General features: G+C 39.5%; 1 protein-coding gene across 4 annotated transcripts in view; it reads left to right on the top strand.

Moving 5' to 3' along the window:
* The first annotated feature begins 747 nt into the window (after positions 1 to 747).
* Positions 748 to 16,045, top strand: part of klhl17 (kelch like family member 17) — a 42,326-nt gene continuing 27,028 nt past the window's right edge. Inside the window, exon 1 of one of the 4 annotated variants that reach the window (XM_018096021.2) lies at positions 748 to 1,065. In XM_018096021.2, the coding sequence (XP_017951510.1) occupies positions 1,006 to 1,065 (60 nt within the window). In that variant the 5' untranslated portion in view covers positions 748 to 1,005. Of the gene's footprint in view, positions 1,066 to 1,393; positions 1,415 to 9,231; positions 9,432 to 16,045 lie in introns of those variants that run through there. The other 3 variants (XM_004916144.4, XM_018096023.2, XM_002936380.5) reach the window with 3 other exon arrangements.

Raw genomic sequence — 16,045 nt, 5'->3', positions numbered from 1 at the left:
TTTAAGAATGACGCAGACAGTGATACTGGGACAATTTGCAAATGATTTTCATTTTTTATTATTTGTGGTTTCAGTTATTTAGCTTTTTGTAAGCAACTCTCCAGTTTGGAATTTCAGCAGCTGTCTGGTTGTTAGGGTCTTGTTTATCTTAGCAACCAGGCAGTGGTTTGAATAAACGAAAGATGAGGAACAAAAAGTAACAATGATAATAACTTTGTAGCATCACAAAGCAATAGTATTTTTTAACTTCAAGGTTAATGACACCCATTTGAGAGCTGAAAAGAAAAGAGAAAGGCAAATAATTAAAAAAAAAAAATAATGAAGGCCAATTGCAAAATAGCTAGGAACAGGACATTCTATGACATATTTAAATTTAACAGAAAGGTGAACCACCCCTTTAACCTCTTGTCTTGGCCAGTATTTTTATGTAATCTCTATGTGTGTACATTGTATAGTACAGCACTATGGAATATGTGGGCGTTTAAAATATTTGTTCATAATCACCAACTGTAATTCCAGTTGTGATTTGAGGAATAGTTATTTTTAACGTTTAGATAAAATTAAGATTGCAAACAACTTGCATCATTTATTTTGCAAAACAAATTCCCTACCTCTGCCTATTTTTATTTCTTGTTATTAAAAGTTGCCCTTCTGTTCCTTTTCAAGAGCAGCTATTAAATTGTGGAATGGTGACTCCTGGTGGTCAGTTTGTTGGGTGAAATGGTGAAATGCTTCCTTAGCTTTAGCAAGCACTTGAAAAAACAGGCATACTTTCTTTTACTCAGCAAGACAAATCATTGTTTTTAGAATTCAAACTTCATTGCTGTAATGCCATTTTAAGAAAAAGAATTTCCTATTGTTGTTCTTACATTCCAGGGGTAATCAGAGAATTGGATTTAGAAACTTCCCTTCCCCACCCCTTTTTCTGACATTCTTCCCAGAAGTAAGGAAGACTCCTGAAATCACAGACAGCTGGTGAGGGAGAAGTGTGTTTGAAGCACCAGGATGTTTCCAAGATGGCAACGACCGCCTCCCAGAAGTGAAGAGTTTTCTTCCTGGTCCCTGGTTAGTGCTAGGTTTTACGATACAAAGATATTCATAGGCTGTTTGTTTTATTTCCTTGCTTTCAATGGCAGTGCTATAGAGGTTTCCATGTGCTTTATGAATTCATGGCAGATTAAACTTTAGCACTATCATTATTTATTGAATTGACAAACAACCCAGTAAATTATCTTTTATTCCTTTTTAATATGGGAGAAATTGTAGATATCTGATCCAGCTAAATGTGGTTTCATTCCTATGTAACTGTACCTGGGCCTAACTATGTGGGTTTGGCTCTTACAATCAATTAACATGCATTTGCATTCCTTCCAGACTGAAAGAACAATTATTTCTGACAGATTTAGCTGAACTGGTATGTAGATTTGTAGGCATTACGTGCATGCATATACTTATACCTGATTTGTCATTTTCTTGCAAAGATGATTTATTGCAAGCAGCAGCTATTATTAAATTGTCATTATTATGTTAATTCCATCTGATGTCAATGCATTATGAGGCTTTTCTTTTTGGTCAGAGGAGTTCATGTGACCATGTATTCCACATATTGGGTATGTGCATATTCTACATGTACTGTACATCTCAGGGGGAATTTACAAAAGTGGTGTGCAAAGGACTTGGAGTTAAATTGAACTAAATTTAAGTTTTGGTTACATCAGAAAATAATTAAATCACTATTGTCCTACCAATTTTTTTTACTTTATTTTCTGAATTTAATGAAACTAGTGTGTTGTACTAAGTTGTACTCCTGACTTGTACAGAGAAACTAGGTTCTCCCAATTCATTAAAGAGGTGTTCTGGAACAATAGTTTAACTCCAAAGTGCACAAAACTTCTGTGTTCTCAACAGATTGAAGCTTCTGTGAATTTGAAGTTCATGTAATCCAAAATCTTTCTTTCCCCAGTTTAGTTTACTCAACCTTTGTGAATGCTTCCTCAGTGTGCATCTACAGGTCCTTTTCAAAAAATTAGCATATTGTGATAAAGTTCATTATTTTCTGTAATGTACTGATAAACATTAGACTTTCATATATTTTAGATTCATTACACACAACTGAAGTAGTTCAAGCCTTTTCTTGTTTTAATATTGATGATTGTGGCATACAGCTCATGAAAACCCAAAATTCCTATCTCAAAAAATTAGCATATCATGAAAAGGTTCTCTAAACGAGCTATTAACCTAATCATCTGAATCAACAAATTAACTCTAAAAACCTGCAAAAGATTCCTGAGGCTTTTAAAAACTCCCAGCCTGGTTCATTACTCAAAACCGCAATCATGGGTAAGACTGCCGACCTGACTGCTGTCCAGAAGGCCATCATTGACACCCTCAAGCAAGAGGGTAAGACACAAAAAGAAATTTCTGAACGAATAGGCTGTTCCCAGAGTGCTGTATCAAGGCACCTCAGTGGGAAGTCTGTGGGAAGGAAAAAGTGTGGCAGAAAACGCTGCACAACGAGAAGAGGTGACTGGGCCCTGAGGAAGATTGTGGAGAAGGACCGATTCCTGACCTTGGGGGACCTGCGGAAGCAGTGGACTGAGTCTGGAGTAGAAACATCCAGAGCCACCGTGTACAGGCGCGTGCAGGAAATGGGCTACAGGTGCTGCATTCCCCAGGTCAAGCCACTTTTGAACCAGAAACAGCGGCAGAAGCGCCTGACCTGGGCTACAGAGAAGCAGCACTGGACTGTTGCTCAGTGGTCCAAAGTATGTCATTCGGAAATCAAGGTGCCAGAGTCTGGAGGAAGACTGGGGAGAGGGAAATGCCAAAATGCCTGAAGTCCAGTGTCAAGTACCCACAGTCAGTGATGGTCTGGGGTGCCATGTCAGCTGCTGGTGTTGGTCCACTGTGTTTTATCAAGGGCAGGGTCAATGCAGCTAGCTATCAGGAGATTTTGGAGCACTTCATGCTTCCATCTGCTGAAAAGCTTTATGGAGATGAAGATTTCATTTTTCAGCATGACCTGGCACCTGCTCACAGTGCCAAAACCACTGGTAAATGGTTTACTGCCCATGGTATTACTGTGCTCAATTGGCCTGCCAACTCTCCTGACCTGAACCCCATAGAGAATCTGTGGGATATTGTGAAGAGAAAGTTGAGAGACACAAGACCCAACACTCTGGATGAGCTTAAGGCCGCTATTGAAGCATCCTGGGCCTCCATAACACCTGAGCAGTGCCACAGGCTGATTGCCTCCATGCCACGCCACATTGAAGCAGTCATTTCTGCAAAAGGATTCCCGACCAAGTATTGAGTGCATAACTGAACATAATTATTTGAAGGTTGACTTTTTTTGTATTAAAAACACTTTTCTTTTATTGGGCGGATGAAATATGCTAATTTTTTGAGATAGGAATTTTGGGTTTTCATGAGCTGTATGCCACAATCATCATCAATATTAAAACAAGAAAAGGCTTGAACTACTTCAGTTGTGTGTAATGAATCTAAAATATATGAAAGTCTAATGTTTATCAGTACATTACAGAAAATAATGAACTTTATCACAATATGCTAATTTTTTGAAAAGGACCTGCATATGTAATCCATACATTTCTGTTATCTGGACTGTGTGAAGCAATGAGACCTGAAGTTTTTTGCTCCTGTACTTTACTGATTTTTATTTCATGATTTGAATTATACAGCCCCCACACCACATTAACTTCATGATGCACTGTATAACATCATAGGGGTAATTTACTTATTTGACTTCCTCCCCCAAAATGGAGTGTGATAACCTGTGGCTGACCCGATAAACAGTGTTGGCTGCTTGTGGCAGTGCTGTACTTTAGTGGTGGAAGTCAAGTAGGCATCCTTCCTCCTTTTTCTTGCACGTCATTAATTTAGGAAAGGGGCTGCAACAGGGCCATGTCCTTCCTGCCTGTTCTATGGCATATGGTCAGGGCTGCGCCCCCTGACCCTGCAGTCTGCATTTTATGCTGGATTATTTATACTACATGAGGTGCAGAGGAAAAAGTGTTCCCTGAATGAGCACTAAAAAGGACACTTTTGTGCCCCTTAGTACTCTTACTTATGAAGCTGCTGCTAAATGTTGTAAGAAGAATGTTGTAAATTGTGTAAATCAATACATACACCTTTGAAAATAACTTTATATTCAGGAATTTCTCATTAGCCCCTTTGACCTGGAATAGTGTAATTGATTACACAGGTGCTAATGTGGTATAAAATCACAGTGAATGTTTCTGGATTGAATCAAAATTTACACTCTCATGGATATCTGTGTATCTGTATCTTTTATATGTGTAATGGATTCAGCCTGCTGCAGCTACAATTAAAATAGTACATAGAATAATGAAATCACTTCAAGTGTTTGTGTAGACAGATGCCGAATGGGACATGCCGAATCCATAATTCCTCGGTTTGGGTATTTGGCATCCACCAGGGGTCTACATCTCAGTGAGTGTGATACCTCTTAGCTAAGGGAGGTATGGAAGTCCCCATCAACTGGTGGAGGAGAGAGACCCACCTGATCCTATGGCCAAAGGCTTAGCCCGAGAATGTGCCAGTAGATTAGCGCACCCATCACTTTCATTTTGTACTGTGCTCTTTAGCCCCAGACCTTTTGGAGTGAGTAGCAACAGACCTCTGGGTCAAAGCACAGAGTTGGGGGGGGGGGGGGGGGGGGATGTGTGACCATTAGGCTCCTTCCCCCCGTGAGTTGGTAGGCTCTCCTCGGAGGACCATTGGTTATATACCTTTGAGCTGAAGGGAGGACAACAAAGGGGCCCCTGTAGCCTTCTGGTGTAGCGGGGTCTGAAGAACCTTGCCTCTTGTGGGCCTTTGGCCAGGAAGTTTGGAGATAAAGGGGCTCCCCCTGAGTTTAGTGAAGGAGAGTCTTGTGACTTCAGGAGCATTTTGTTGCTTTGGCAAGGTGGTCCTGGAGATTTTCGGATTTAACTTTTTTTTAAGGCTGTCATTGCTCCCCTGCTGCACTGTGTGCATGTTTTTACACTGACACTTTTTGCACTTAGGTGAATGGATCATTAGGGCTTCAATTAAAAAAAAAAATCTGTCAATATTGGCCCTTTGAAGTTGAGGTGAGTGTGGAATTGAGAGACAGTGCAAAGGGGCCATATAAGGGGGTTTGTTCCATTTTAATGATGGTCCATGTTCTACACATTTGCAACTTTTGCACTATAAACAAAAGCACCCTATTAGGAATCGCCTTGGAGTTCAATATTTGGCCTATAGCATTTTGCCTTTGCGTGGTAACGGATCTCGTCAATGGTTAATTTTACATATTTTACATAATTATACATGTTTTACATATAACATCTAAGAGGAAGCGCAAGTCTAGCTTTACAGTAGGGGATACATTATTTCTTATACTTTAAAATGAGGGTACATTATTTTCTTTATCACTGAATATAACATTTTGGAATAAGTAACAGAGGGCAGTCATCACTTGGCCATATAAGTGCACAAATCACTTTGCATCTAGTATTAAACAGAGATGATTAGGTTGTCTTTGTTTCATTTTGGGCTCTGGCACACGGGGAGATTAGTCGCCCGTGACAAAACTCCCTGTTTGCGGGCGACTAATCTCCCCAAGTTGCCATCCCACCGGCGAAAATGTAAGTCGCCGGTGGGATGGCGCACGCGGCGGCGCGGTTTATATATCGATCTATCTAGCTATCTAATCATGTCTGTGAATACCTTCAGATAAGTGGCTGGCTAGGCACTAGACTGGAGGTTGCCTGATGTACATTAGCAGCTTGCAGAAGGATCATGTGCTTCAGAGAAAATGCAACCAGCAAGTACTGTTTTTATTCACTTTAGACAGTAGTCGGAACAGTGTCCAAAGTAGTAATGCGGTTTCAGAACCTCTCAGAAACCAGTCAGTGTTCTGCACCATGGAGCTGCCTTTATGGGGTGTGACTTCAGGATGCTTTTCACTGGCAGCCTTTATTTTTGGCTGCTGTAGAACTGCAGGACGGCTTCAATTTGACAGGCAACCCTGGAAAATAGTAGGTTTTGCAGTGTTTTTCTAAACAAAAGGTGGCTTACATTATCTTGTTGCAGATAGTTGGATTTATATATGTTGTTCTACTTTGTTTTCTGTGTATCCATTACCAACATTCACTGCTAAATTCTGATATGTAAGGTTGATTAAAGGTAAGATGTTCTGCAAAAATTTCTTTCAAGGATCTGTGAATTTTAAGGTGCTACAGCATTGGCAACATTCTTGTTACAGGTGTTTAAGGTGGCGTTGTCCAGTCATCTTTATTCATGAGGACTATTGTTGGCAGGAATGAGTAGTTAGTTTGGAGCATGACAGTGCTTTGTAAGGTGGCAGAACAACTGTCCCGTGGAAACATGCAGCCTCTTGTATTAGTTTATTTTTGGTTTGTAGAGGAGAGGCTTGTGTTCGCTATGTTGCAGGATACCTGACAAAATGAATAACATGACAAGTCCTTTAAGGCACTGTTAGCTTTACTAGGGGGTTTGCATTCTGTTGGCTAGAAATTACTTGCAGTGATTTGCCCAGGTTGCAAACTTGCCCAGTCTTTATATATGACCCCATTAAATGCTGTCTACATCTGCTCATTGGCCTGTTTTGCTTTTGCTGTTTTATTGTTAAGTGTCCAACATTGTTTGGTGTCTTTTTCCTAATGCTACTTTGTCCGTAGCTGCCTGAATTTGTTTCTGCTGGAAGGTGCACAAAGGTCCAGGTTGGTGAATTTAGCATGCCAAATTCTACAATTCATCTAGGATGGTCCCTAACAACATCAAGGAAATATCTAAACTTTACGGACAACAAACAGAAAATCATCTACATAACGGGCCAATGTACAAAAGTGCTTAATGTAAACACAAGAAAGGGGAGTTGGTTGGTTAGCCTTTGCAAAAATGGGAACCCTTGGAAGGTGTTATGTATTTGCATAAGCTGTGTTCTGTATTAAAAAGTTATATGCTTTTGAAGGATGTTAGAATGTTGCAGCCTTGGGAAATAGTGGAGGAGAATGGGAAGATAGTCTCTGAGTGTTGGAAATAAAGACCCTAGGGCCAAACTATCAAGACAGTCTGATATTGTCCACATCAAGGAGAGCATATCGGGGAAGATGTTAAAGTTCTACAAACGTTTGAACACTAAACAGTTTCAACAACTGGAAAAGCATAGGAATTCTGAAAACTTATTGAATGGAATTGCAAATAAGTTTTAACTGGGTAGGAATTATGCCAGTAATTTAGCCTGTCAAACATCATTGGCACTCCTGCCTTTTCAATCATTGGTTCAAAAGAAGCTTAAATACACCTGCCCTCATTTTAACATATTGTAGCAGGATGTAAGCAGATATGTTTAAAGGAGCATGCAGAATTCTTTATACAATGTTTATCATTATTTATCATTACGTACACAGCACTGATTTTATTATATATTGCATGAACCCTTTGTTTACTGCTAGACTTTACCAAATGTCAATATCTCTGTGACTAAAACGTAGGGCATTTAGGAAAGAGATGGTTTGCTATAAGGTTCTATTATATTCTAATCATGCCTTGCGACCATACTTGCAATATGTTGCATACATTTGTGTTACATACATTTTGTTGATATAGTGTACCAATTCCAAAAACTGTATTTTAGAAAGAAGCTTTAGCTTTTGTCAGCCTAAAGGTGGCCATACAAAATCCAATTGTTTGTTGAGGTTGCCAAGCGAGCAGATCTTCTCCCGATATGCCCACCTACATGCTAATTTGATTGAGTTTTTATGGTGTAATTTTTATTTCTAAATTACACTGTTTACATAGCAAATAATTCATTCTACCATTTAAAATTTTATTCTTAAACCAACAGGAGCCAGTGCTACATATTAGAACTGCTTTCAGATAACTTATTGTTTCTCCTACTCAGTGTAAAAGGAGGAGTCCCAAGCCAGACTTGGATTTTTACTATTGAGTGCTATTCTCATATCTTACACTTTTTGCAACACAGGTATCAGGGAGCTGCTATCTGGCTACCTTCCCATTGTTCTGCTGAGCCATCTGTTCTTTACCTGTGATCGGTCATAATGGGGGTGTATTTATTAACACTGGAGACAAACATAACCGGTGATATTGCCCCTAGTAATCAATCAGCAATCAGATTTGAATGGTCACCTACAAGTAAGAAAACAAAAGCAAAGATTGGTTGCTATGGGCAACATCACTGGTGTTGTTTGTTTCCAGTTTTAATAAATAAACCCCAAAGGCTGCTCTTTCAATGGTTATGGTGTGGCTGCTAGTGGGAATTCTGCTCTCAGCCAGTGTTCTGAACTTTGCTGTTATGGGGCGTGAATTCAGGAGACTTTGTTTTTACCAGAAATCTTTATTTTTGGCTGCTGCTGGATGGCTCCAGTTTTATAGGGATCCCTGTTTGCAGTGTTTTTCTCTTTCATTAGTTGTTATATTATACACCCAAAACACAATATGGTTTCCATTATCTCGGTGCTGTTGGATAGATTTTGATATGCTACTCCCTCTAGTCTTGTGTGTCCATTCCCACTATGCATTATTTCAGTGTGATGTAAGGTTGATTTAAGGTGACAAAGTTCCGTGCAAATCAGTTCCAAGTATCTGTGATTTTTTTTTTTCTTTTAACCAAACTAAAGAATTATCAGCACTTACAATACTAGTTATAGATATTTAAGGAGGCCCGCTGCCATATAAATATGAACACTGGTTGGCAGGACTGGGTGGTTAACTTGGAGAGTGCCATTGATTTTTAAGGTGGTAGTGCAACTGCTCTGTGTAAACATGCAGCTCCATGTACTGTCCTTTCAGTGTGCAGAGAGGAAGCTTGTGTTCGCATAGCGGTAGCTGGTTACCTGAGCAAAATGCCCAACGTGACAATTCTTTAAAGGTGGTCTTAACTCCAGTTGGGGATTTGTATGTTGTTGGTTGCAAATGCGCCAGGACTGCGCCTGTTGTGTTGCTTTTAAGCATGCTTCTCCCTTTTGACGAATTATATGTTTCAAATGACATTTGGAAGCAGCCACTTTAACAATACCCGGAATACCAGTCCCGTTGTAAATGCTGTTCTTTGCTAGCATTACAAAAGGAGACGGAAAAGGGTGGAGCGTCCTTAAGAAAATACCGCTTCCTGGTTGGCTGAGATTTGTGTCAGTTTCAGCCCCTGACCATTTGGTATTCTAGAGAGGTTCTTTTCCCAGAGTAATAACAAAGAGCTGTGTGGCTGTCGGCCCAGCTATGGAAACTTAAGCAGCCTCATAGCCGATCTGTTCTGCAGACATGTCAGCTCCCCCTCTCTTCTGCAGCCAATGAGTTGGACTGGTAACCCCGGCAAGACATGAGACTGGGGCAACGGGGCATCCTCAGCACTGTGTGAGAGCCTCACCTGCAGCCATATGTCTGTGAGTATAATCCATATCCAGTGCCGGGAGGGAGATCGGACACTAGCTATGTGTGTTTACTTGTGTTGCTCCCAGTACTAGATATGATCAGGCGGAGACTTTCACTTTAATTGCATATAGATATAAGTGCCAGTGGTAAGGGCTAATGCATTGGTTATTGTAATGAATATATCCAGTCTCTCTGTATATTTATTTGATATTAATTTCCTGTTATTTATTAATTCGTTAATAATTATTTAGTGATATACACTAATATTCAGCAAACCCTCCTCTTTGCCATGAGGTGGCAATATATTGCCAAGTCATCCTGTAGCCCCCAGGCTATGATAATCCTATTTAAAGAGTAGTATGTGAGGGTACTCTCTGCAGGCTGGCACCCTCACACTGTGATTAGTAATAGGGCAGCTCTGCTCTCTGCAGTTGTTTTCTTAGCTCTGCAGCAGTGACAGGCAAAGCAGCAGACTCCCCTGCAGTGGAGCTACTGGAACACAGAACCAGACCCAGCAGTGGTACAGAACCTCAGTAAATCAGTCTCCTGTGCTGCAGAGCATGGCTCAATTAGTATTGCAAAAGGCGCATTGCAAACCACTGTAATGGTTAGATCGTAGTAAAAAAAAATCTTGGTGTAATTGCCTTATTAAGATGCTCCACTGTGTTAGGGAGACTGTAGTGCAAAGGCTAGTGTAATACATATTGCAATGGAAACACTAATGCAGAACCTGACCCAAATCTTTTCAAGCAGTAGGGTGCTGTATTCTGGTCTGGTCATTTATTTTGTAATGGGATCATTGCAATGAAGACCTGACCCAGCTACTCCTCTGTCGGGTCTGTTATACAGAACTTGACTCTGGGCACTGTAGTTTAGAACCTGTCATAATCATTCACTGTAATTAGAGAAGTGTGATACAGACCTTGATCTAATTACATGGAAGCACTTGAAGCAATGTAGCACAGATCCTAGTCCAGTCACTGTCCTGCAGTGGGGATGCTGCCATGCGGAATGTGACCCAATCACTTTGTTGCAGTGAGGGGACAAAAGAACTCGGCATGATACAATCTCATTGCTGCAGTAGGGAGAAATTAGTACAGAACCTGACCCCTTTACTTTCTGTACACTAGTACAGGACCTAACCTAATCAGCTCACTGCAGCCAGGAGAATTCATTACACACCCCAAGCGCAGCATGACGGGGGTGCATGCCAGTGAACTCACAGGCCTAAAGTGACACACAAGTTAAAAGAACAGTAACACTAAAAAATGAAAGAGCTTTAAAGTAATATATAATGCACTGTTGCCCTGCACTGGTAAAACTGGTGTGTTTGCTACAGTAACACTACTATAATTTATATAATAAGCTGCTGTGTAGCCACGGGGGCAGCCATTCAAGCTGGAACAAAGGAGAAAAGGCACAGGTTACATAGCAGATAACAGATAAGTTCTGTAGAATACAATAGTGTTTTATCTGTTATCTGCTAAGTGCCTGTGCCTTTTCTCCTTTGAATGGCTGCCTCCATGGCTACATAGCAGCTTATTTATATAAATTAAAGTAGACTTTCTGAAGTAAACACACAACTTTTACCAGTGCAGGGCAGCAGCACATTATATTTTAGTTACTTTTATACACTTTCATTTTTTGGTGTTACTGTTCCTTTAAGGTAGGGGGCAGGAGGGATGAAGCCTTTGTGACTCCCCCCTCCCAACCGTAATGAATATAGTGTGTCTGAATGCAGAAGGGGCAGGTAGCAGGGACAAGGCTCTGCTTGGATGTCCATGTAATAGGGCACAGAGCCATGGGGCAATTCAGGAACAGAGGTAGACAGTGAGCAAAGAAATGCCCGATTTTAGACAGTCTTTGCACTTTGTCCACTGCCTTCACATAAGCAAATGACCAAATAATCTACTTTAGAGGTCAAGCTGGATTCTGGGCCTCCTGATTATTTCTAAATGTAATTTCTAGCATTGGATGGAGGTAATATATGTGAGTAATGACACACAGTGTTCTTTTAGGTACTTTGTTGCCATATTTGTAAGCAGCCCAAAAACATAGCATTAAATGCACCTTAAAATCAAACTTTGATTTGTATAGGAATCAATTAAATGAGCTACTGTAATTGCTTGTAGGTAATAGTTGCCTGGAAACACAACTTAAGTTGATTTGTAGGCTCCTGGTCTATGTTAACAATTGTATTGTGGTGGCACTGGGCTAATATACAACATATTGTGTACATTTTGCAATAAGAATGCACAACCCATTCTTGCTCACAGGTAGCATAAATGAACTGTCCTCCCATAAAAAAATGATACTGTAAAATGCAGGCAAAATTACCCATGGCAATGCAAGAGATTGTGTTATATCCCTGAATTGACTTCTGTGATGGACCTGTAGCTGCTGAGACACAGTGATGCTCTGCATAAGCAGGATTCATCCAATACAGTGGATTATAGTGGGTCAATAGTATGTGATGCACACAGCCCACATAAGTATTGTACTGTTAGTCATGCACAATGTTTATAAGCTCAGCACTGAGCTGGATTACAGAAAGAAGAAAACTAATTCAGAGCAGTATAATTTTCCTTACTCTGGAAATAGAAGCCTCACAAGGACCCCACTGCTGTTCAGGTAAAGTTTATTCCTTCTAAATAATAACCAGGTGACCCTGCATATTAGATCCAAATTGGCTGTTATGCTGTCATCTTGACCATGCTGGCAATGAAGTTGTACCATAGGATTTCAAATATTAAGTCATAATTGAGTGCTTTGTTGTCTAGAAATTTAAACTTTGTTTACTTCTGCTTTATTTGCTTTGTTAATATATGCTGGAAAATGATGGGCTAAAAAAAGAAGTGAAATACATAATAATGCATTTATAGCATATTGTTGTGTTATACTTTTTTCTCTTTTGTTATTATATTTAAGTTTTAATGCAAACATTAAACTGAACTGTATAAAATGCAATGTTTTTCAGATGCCACTAGACAGTAAAATTAAACTTAGTGCATTTACTGAAAAAAACCCACTAGCATATTTATTAGAACAAGGATTCTTTTGAACAAAATGCTTGGAAAAAGCATTCTACCATTTCCAAAGACCATATGGACCCTAGAGGGCAGACACAATGCTGTTGGGTGCAGGAGGTAGGAGGCTGATGCCAGCGAATGGGCTGATTCTCGGCAAGCATTTTTCCGCAGACAGAGATTCAGCCCCGTGTGGCATCAGCCTAACTCTGCCTTGGTTACAAGTTATCTATTTGCCCTGTATTATACAGAGGATTATCTAGATGATCTTCAATTTATGGATCCTCAACAGTTGCTCAGATTTAATATGCCACATCTGAGACACCCACCTGCTTGCAAATAATAGTTGTAGATCAGGAGCATCTGAAAAGACTTGATTAGTTGTCAACAATGTCTGATTTTGAGTTGTTTATATTAAAGTTTTAACATCTTGCTTGCATAATCAAAATTAAAATACCTACTAAGCCCAAATCCAATTTATTGGTCTTATATTGACCATAGGTTAATTATGACCACGGGTTTAGCTAAAAGGGACCCTATGACAGCCAGGCCCTGGGCCACTGGTCACAAACATAAGAGACAAAAAGACAAGCAAGACAGAACAATTTTTAAAAGATGCTATATTCTACTGTTATTTTTGATTATGAGATAAAAGATACAGTCTATGGAAAATATTTGATTTGACCCTAACAGACTAACTGGATTAAAATGTGAGATTAGAATCCCTGTGGGATTTTTAAAAGTGTATTTAAGAAATGGTGAACTCTAACTTTTACTCATTGATAAACACACATTTTTAAAGTTCTAATACAAATTAAAAGAAAGTGAGTGATTTTTTTTCTGTTGTGAGCTCTAATCTCACATTTTGATATATCTGCCCCTATGCAATATAGCAGCTTTTACTCATTTAAAAATAGTTATGCACATAATTCATACTTTGTGCAGAATAACATATGCCCACACATTCTGCTGATCTTCTATGGGAAGAATTAAACTAATCCTTATGAAAACTGTGTATAACCACTTTTAAGATTATTTCAAGTAGTGCTGTTCTGATATATTAGTACTTTAAGAATAGTGCACATACACAGCTATAATGGTACTGGTTTCTTACTAATCCTAAAGACATTATGCAGAGACCCCCCCCCCCCCCAGCTCAGTTCTCAGATAAGGTTTCCTGATTGCATACTAGATTTCAGTTGAAAGGAGAACTAGACAGGGCTGCCCCCTGTCCTCAAAATTGTTTTTTTTGGCAACTGAATCTTTAGCTAGTTTAGGATCCCAGCACTAGTGTCTGTGGCACTGATAAATGAAGTCTCAATTGTAAAGCCCTAATTATTTCAATATATTATCCACTATAAATATTTCATTTTGATTTTATACCCCCCAAACAATCTATCTTAACTATGGAAGATTGACATCTTGGATTCCTGGACCTGAATGGTTTCCTGGGACCTTGATTGTGCAAAAAATGCCCCTTTAAAATGACTCTCCAATCAAAACATTTATATTGCTTCAGGTATCTATTAACATTCCAACAGCAGTTATAGGTAAAGTCTTACAGAAGAATAAAATGTAAATACCAAGGAGTCAGAATAAAGTACCCCTTGTCCCAACTTGTATGCTGGTAATTAAATTTTAAAAAAAATCTCTCTTGGAGCAGCCTCAGTATTACATAATATGCTTTGGAAGGGCTCCATGCAGAGTAGCAAACCCATCCAGCCCCCTTTCCACCTCTCCCTGTGCTGACGCATCTCCCTACCCTGGTGCATCCCCCAGACCCGTTCGCATATAAATCCCCGATCACACCTGCCTACCTTAGAGCTGGAGGTGAGCAAAGATTTAATTGCAATGTTGGATGAAGCAGACCCAGCTTCCTCTGTTGTTACATCACTGGCCCCACTAGTCCATTTGCACACAACCAACCAAAGTGTGTGTGACTATTTTAGCATACCAACTCGCATTGTCGTCTAACCTTTCAACATCCCAACACATTTGACAACTCTCCAAAACATTCTTTATCTATCTGGGACAAATCTAAATACCTGACAAAGATTCTTTCACCCCTTTTACTTGAAGCTTCTATAGCAGGCTATTTCCATTAGGTATAACTGAACTCATCCGTCCAAATGGTTGCTGGATAAGCAATTTAGGTTTATTTACAAATGTTCATCACCTATACCTGTAAAATGGGAATCTATAGCCTACTGTTCTATAAATGCTGTAGGGCTGGAAACTTCTGTTAAGGTCCACTCAAGATGGTATATAGTGCTCATAGTAGATGAGAAAACAGAAAGAGTACTGTGAATTTACCCTCACGTAAAAAAGATTTGGGATGGGAGTTTTAATTGTTCCCTGTGTTAAGTTTATTTGAAAAACAATCCAGTAAAGGTGCTGCTTAATAAACAAACAAAAAAACAACCTTCATTGCTAAGCACTGGAAAAGCTTGACTATTCCTGTCTCTTAATTAAAGAGCAAACCGGGTTGGATAATGATAAACAATAAGCCATCTTGTATTTTATAGCTTAACATGATGAATTCTTAAAAAGTATGGGAATATTGGTATATGTATGTTTATATTATATTATTGTAGCAAATTTGTCAAAGAATTGCAGCTGCCTCTTAAGATAGGGTGATCTTGGACCAGGTTCTAGTTCTTCATTACTGAACTCAGTAGATTAATTTGGGTTGGAAAAGCAAATTCTTTTTTTTTGGCTTGTCAGCCACTTACGAATTCTGCTATGATTGTCACTCTGTTATTAAAGTTATTAGTTGATTCATCTGAAAGGTTCATAATGTTCTTTTTAATGATTTCTCCCCCATGTTGTCTTTTCTCTTTTTTTTTTTCCTACTCACTTTCCATGCCTGATCCTAGCGCATCCATTTATGATACAGGGCAATTCTAAGTTTGGCCCAGCTAAGATACACAATCCAAATGGACTGATAGCAGTCTTTGCTTAGGCTGTAAGAGACAAATTACACAGGAGATTTTCTAGGATGGTGCCAGATCGACAGAGTGCTTTCTGCAAGTCAGATGTAGTTGCATGGGTCAAAATGTGTAAACTACATGAAATATTTGTCATGCGACATGGCAAGCCTGTCGGAAGGAAGTGCTGCATGCTAAAAGACTTTTTCTTTTCATTAAAATACATTGACTGTCGGATGTAGATGCATGAACAAAACACAATCAAACTTTACATTACATCCTATGGAGATCAGAATTTGTAGGATCCTACAAAATCTTGTGCTGTTTTGTTGTGTTGCATGACAAGATTTTATGGGTCAGATTTCTCCTATGAAGTTTTGTTATTTACTGAAATAGAATGGTAAACTGGCCTAGTTGTAGTGAACTATTTCACAGCTTTAGTGGTTGTCGCACCCAGAGGTGATTCGACAGTCAGTGCCATCATGAGGTGGCCTAGCCGATGTCACCCCCATATGCTTACATATTTAGCAGTGGAGCAAGTCAAGGGGGGTACTTATCGCTAGTGCAGAGAACACAATAGCGCTCTGTGAAAAGCCAAAGTTTCTTATATATTTATTCGGCTCTTAAAGTTACCAGGAGCAACATTTTGCCACCCATGGTAAATTGTGGTAG

This window comes from Xenopus tropicalis, chromosome 7 (assembly GCF_000004195.4).
Source record: "Xenopus tropicalis strain Nigerian chromosome 7, UCB_Xtro_10.0, whole genome shotgun sequence".
NCBI lineage: Eukaryota > Metazoa > Chordata > Amphibia > Anura > Pipidae > Xenopus > Xenopus tropicalis.
This window is presented reverse-complemented; position numbering and strand designations above follow the sequence as displayed.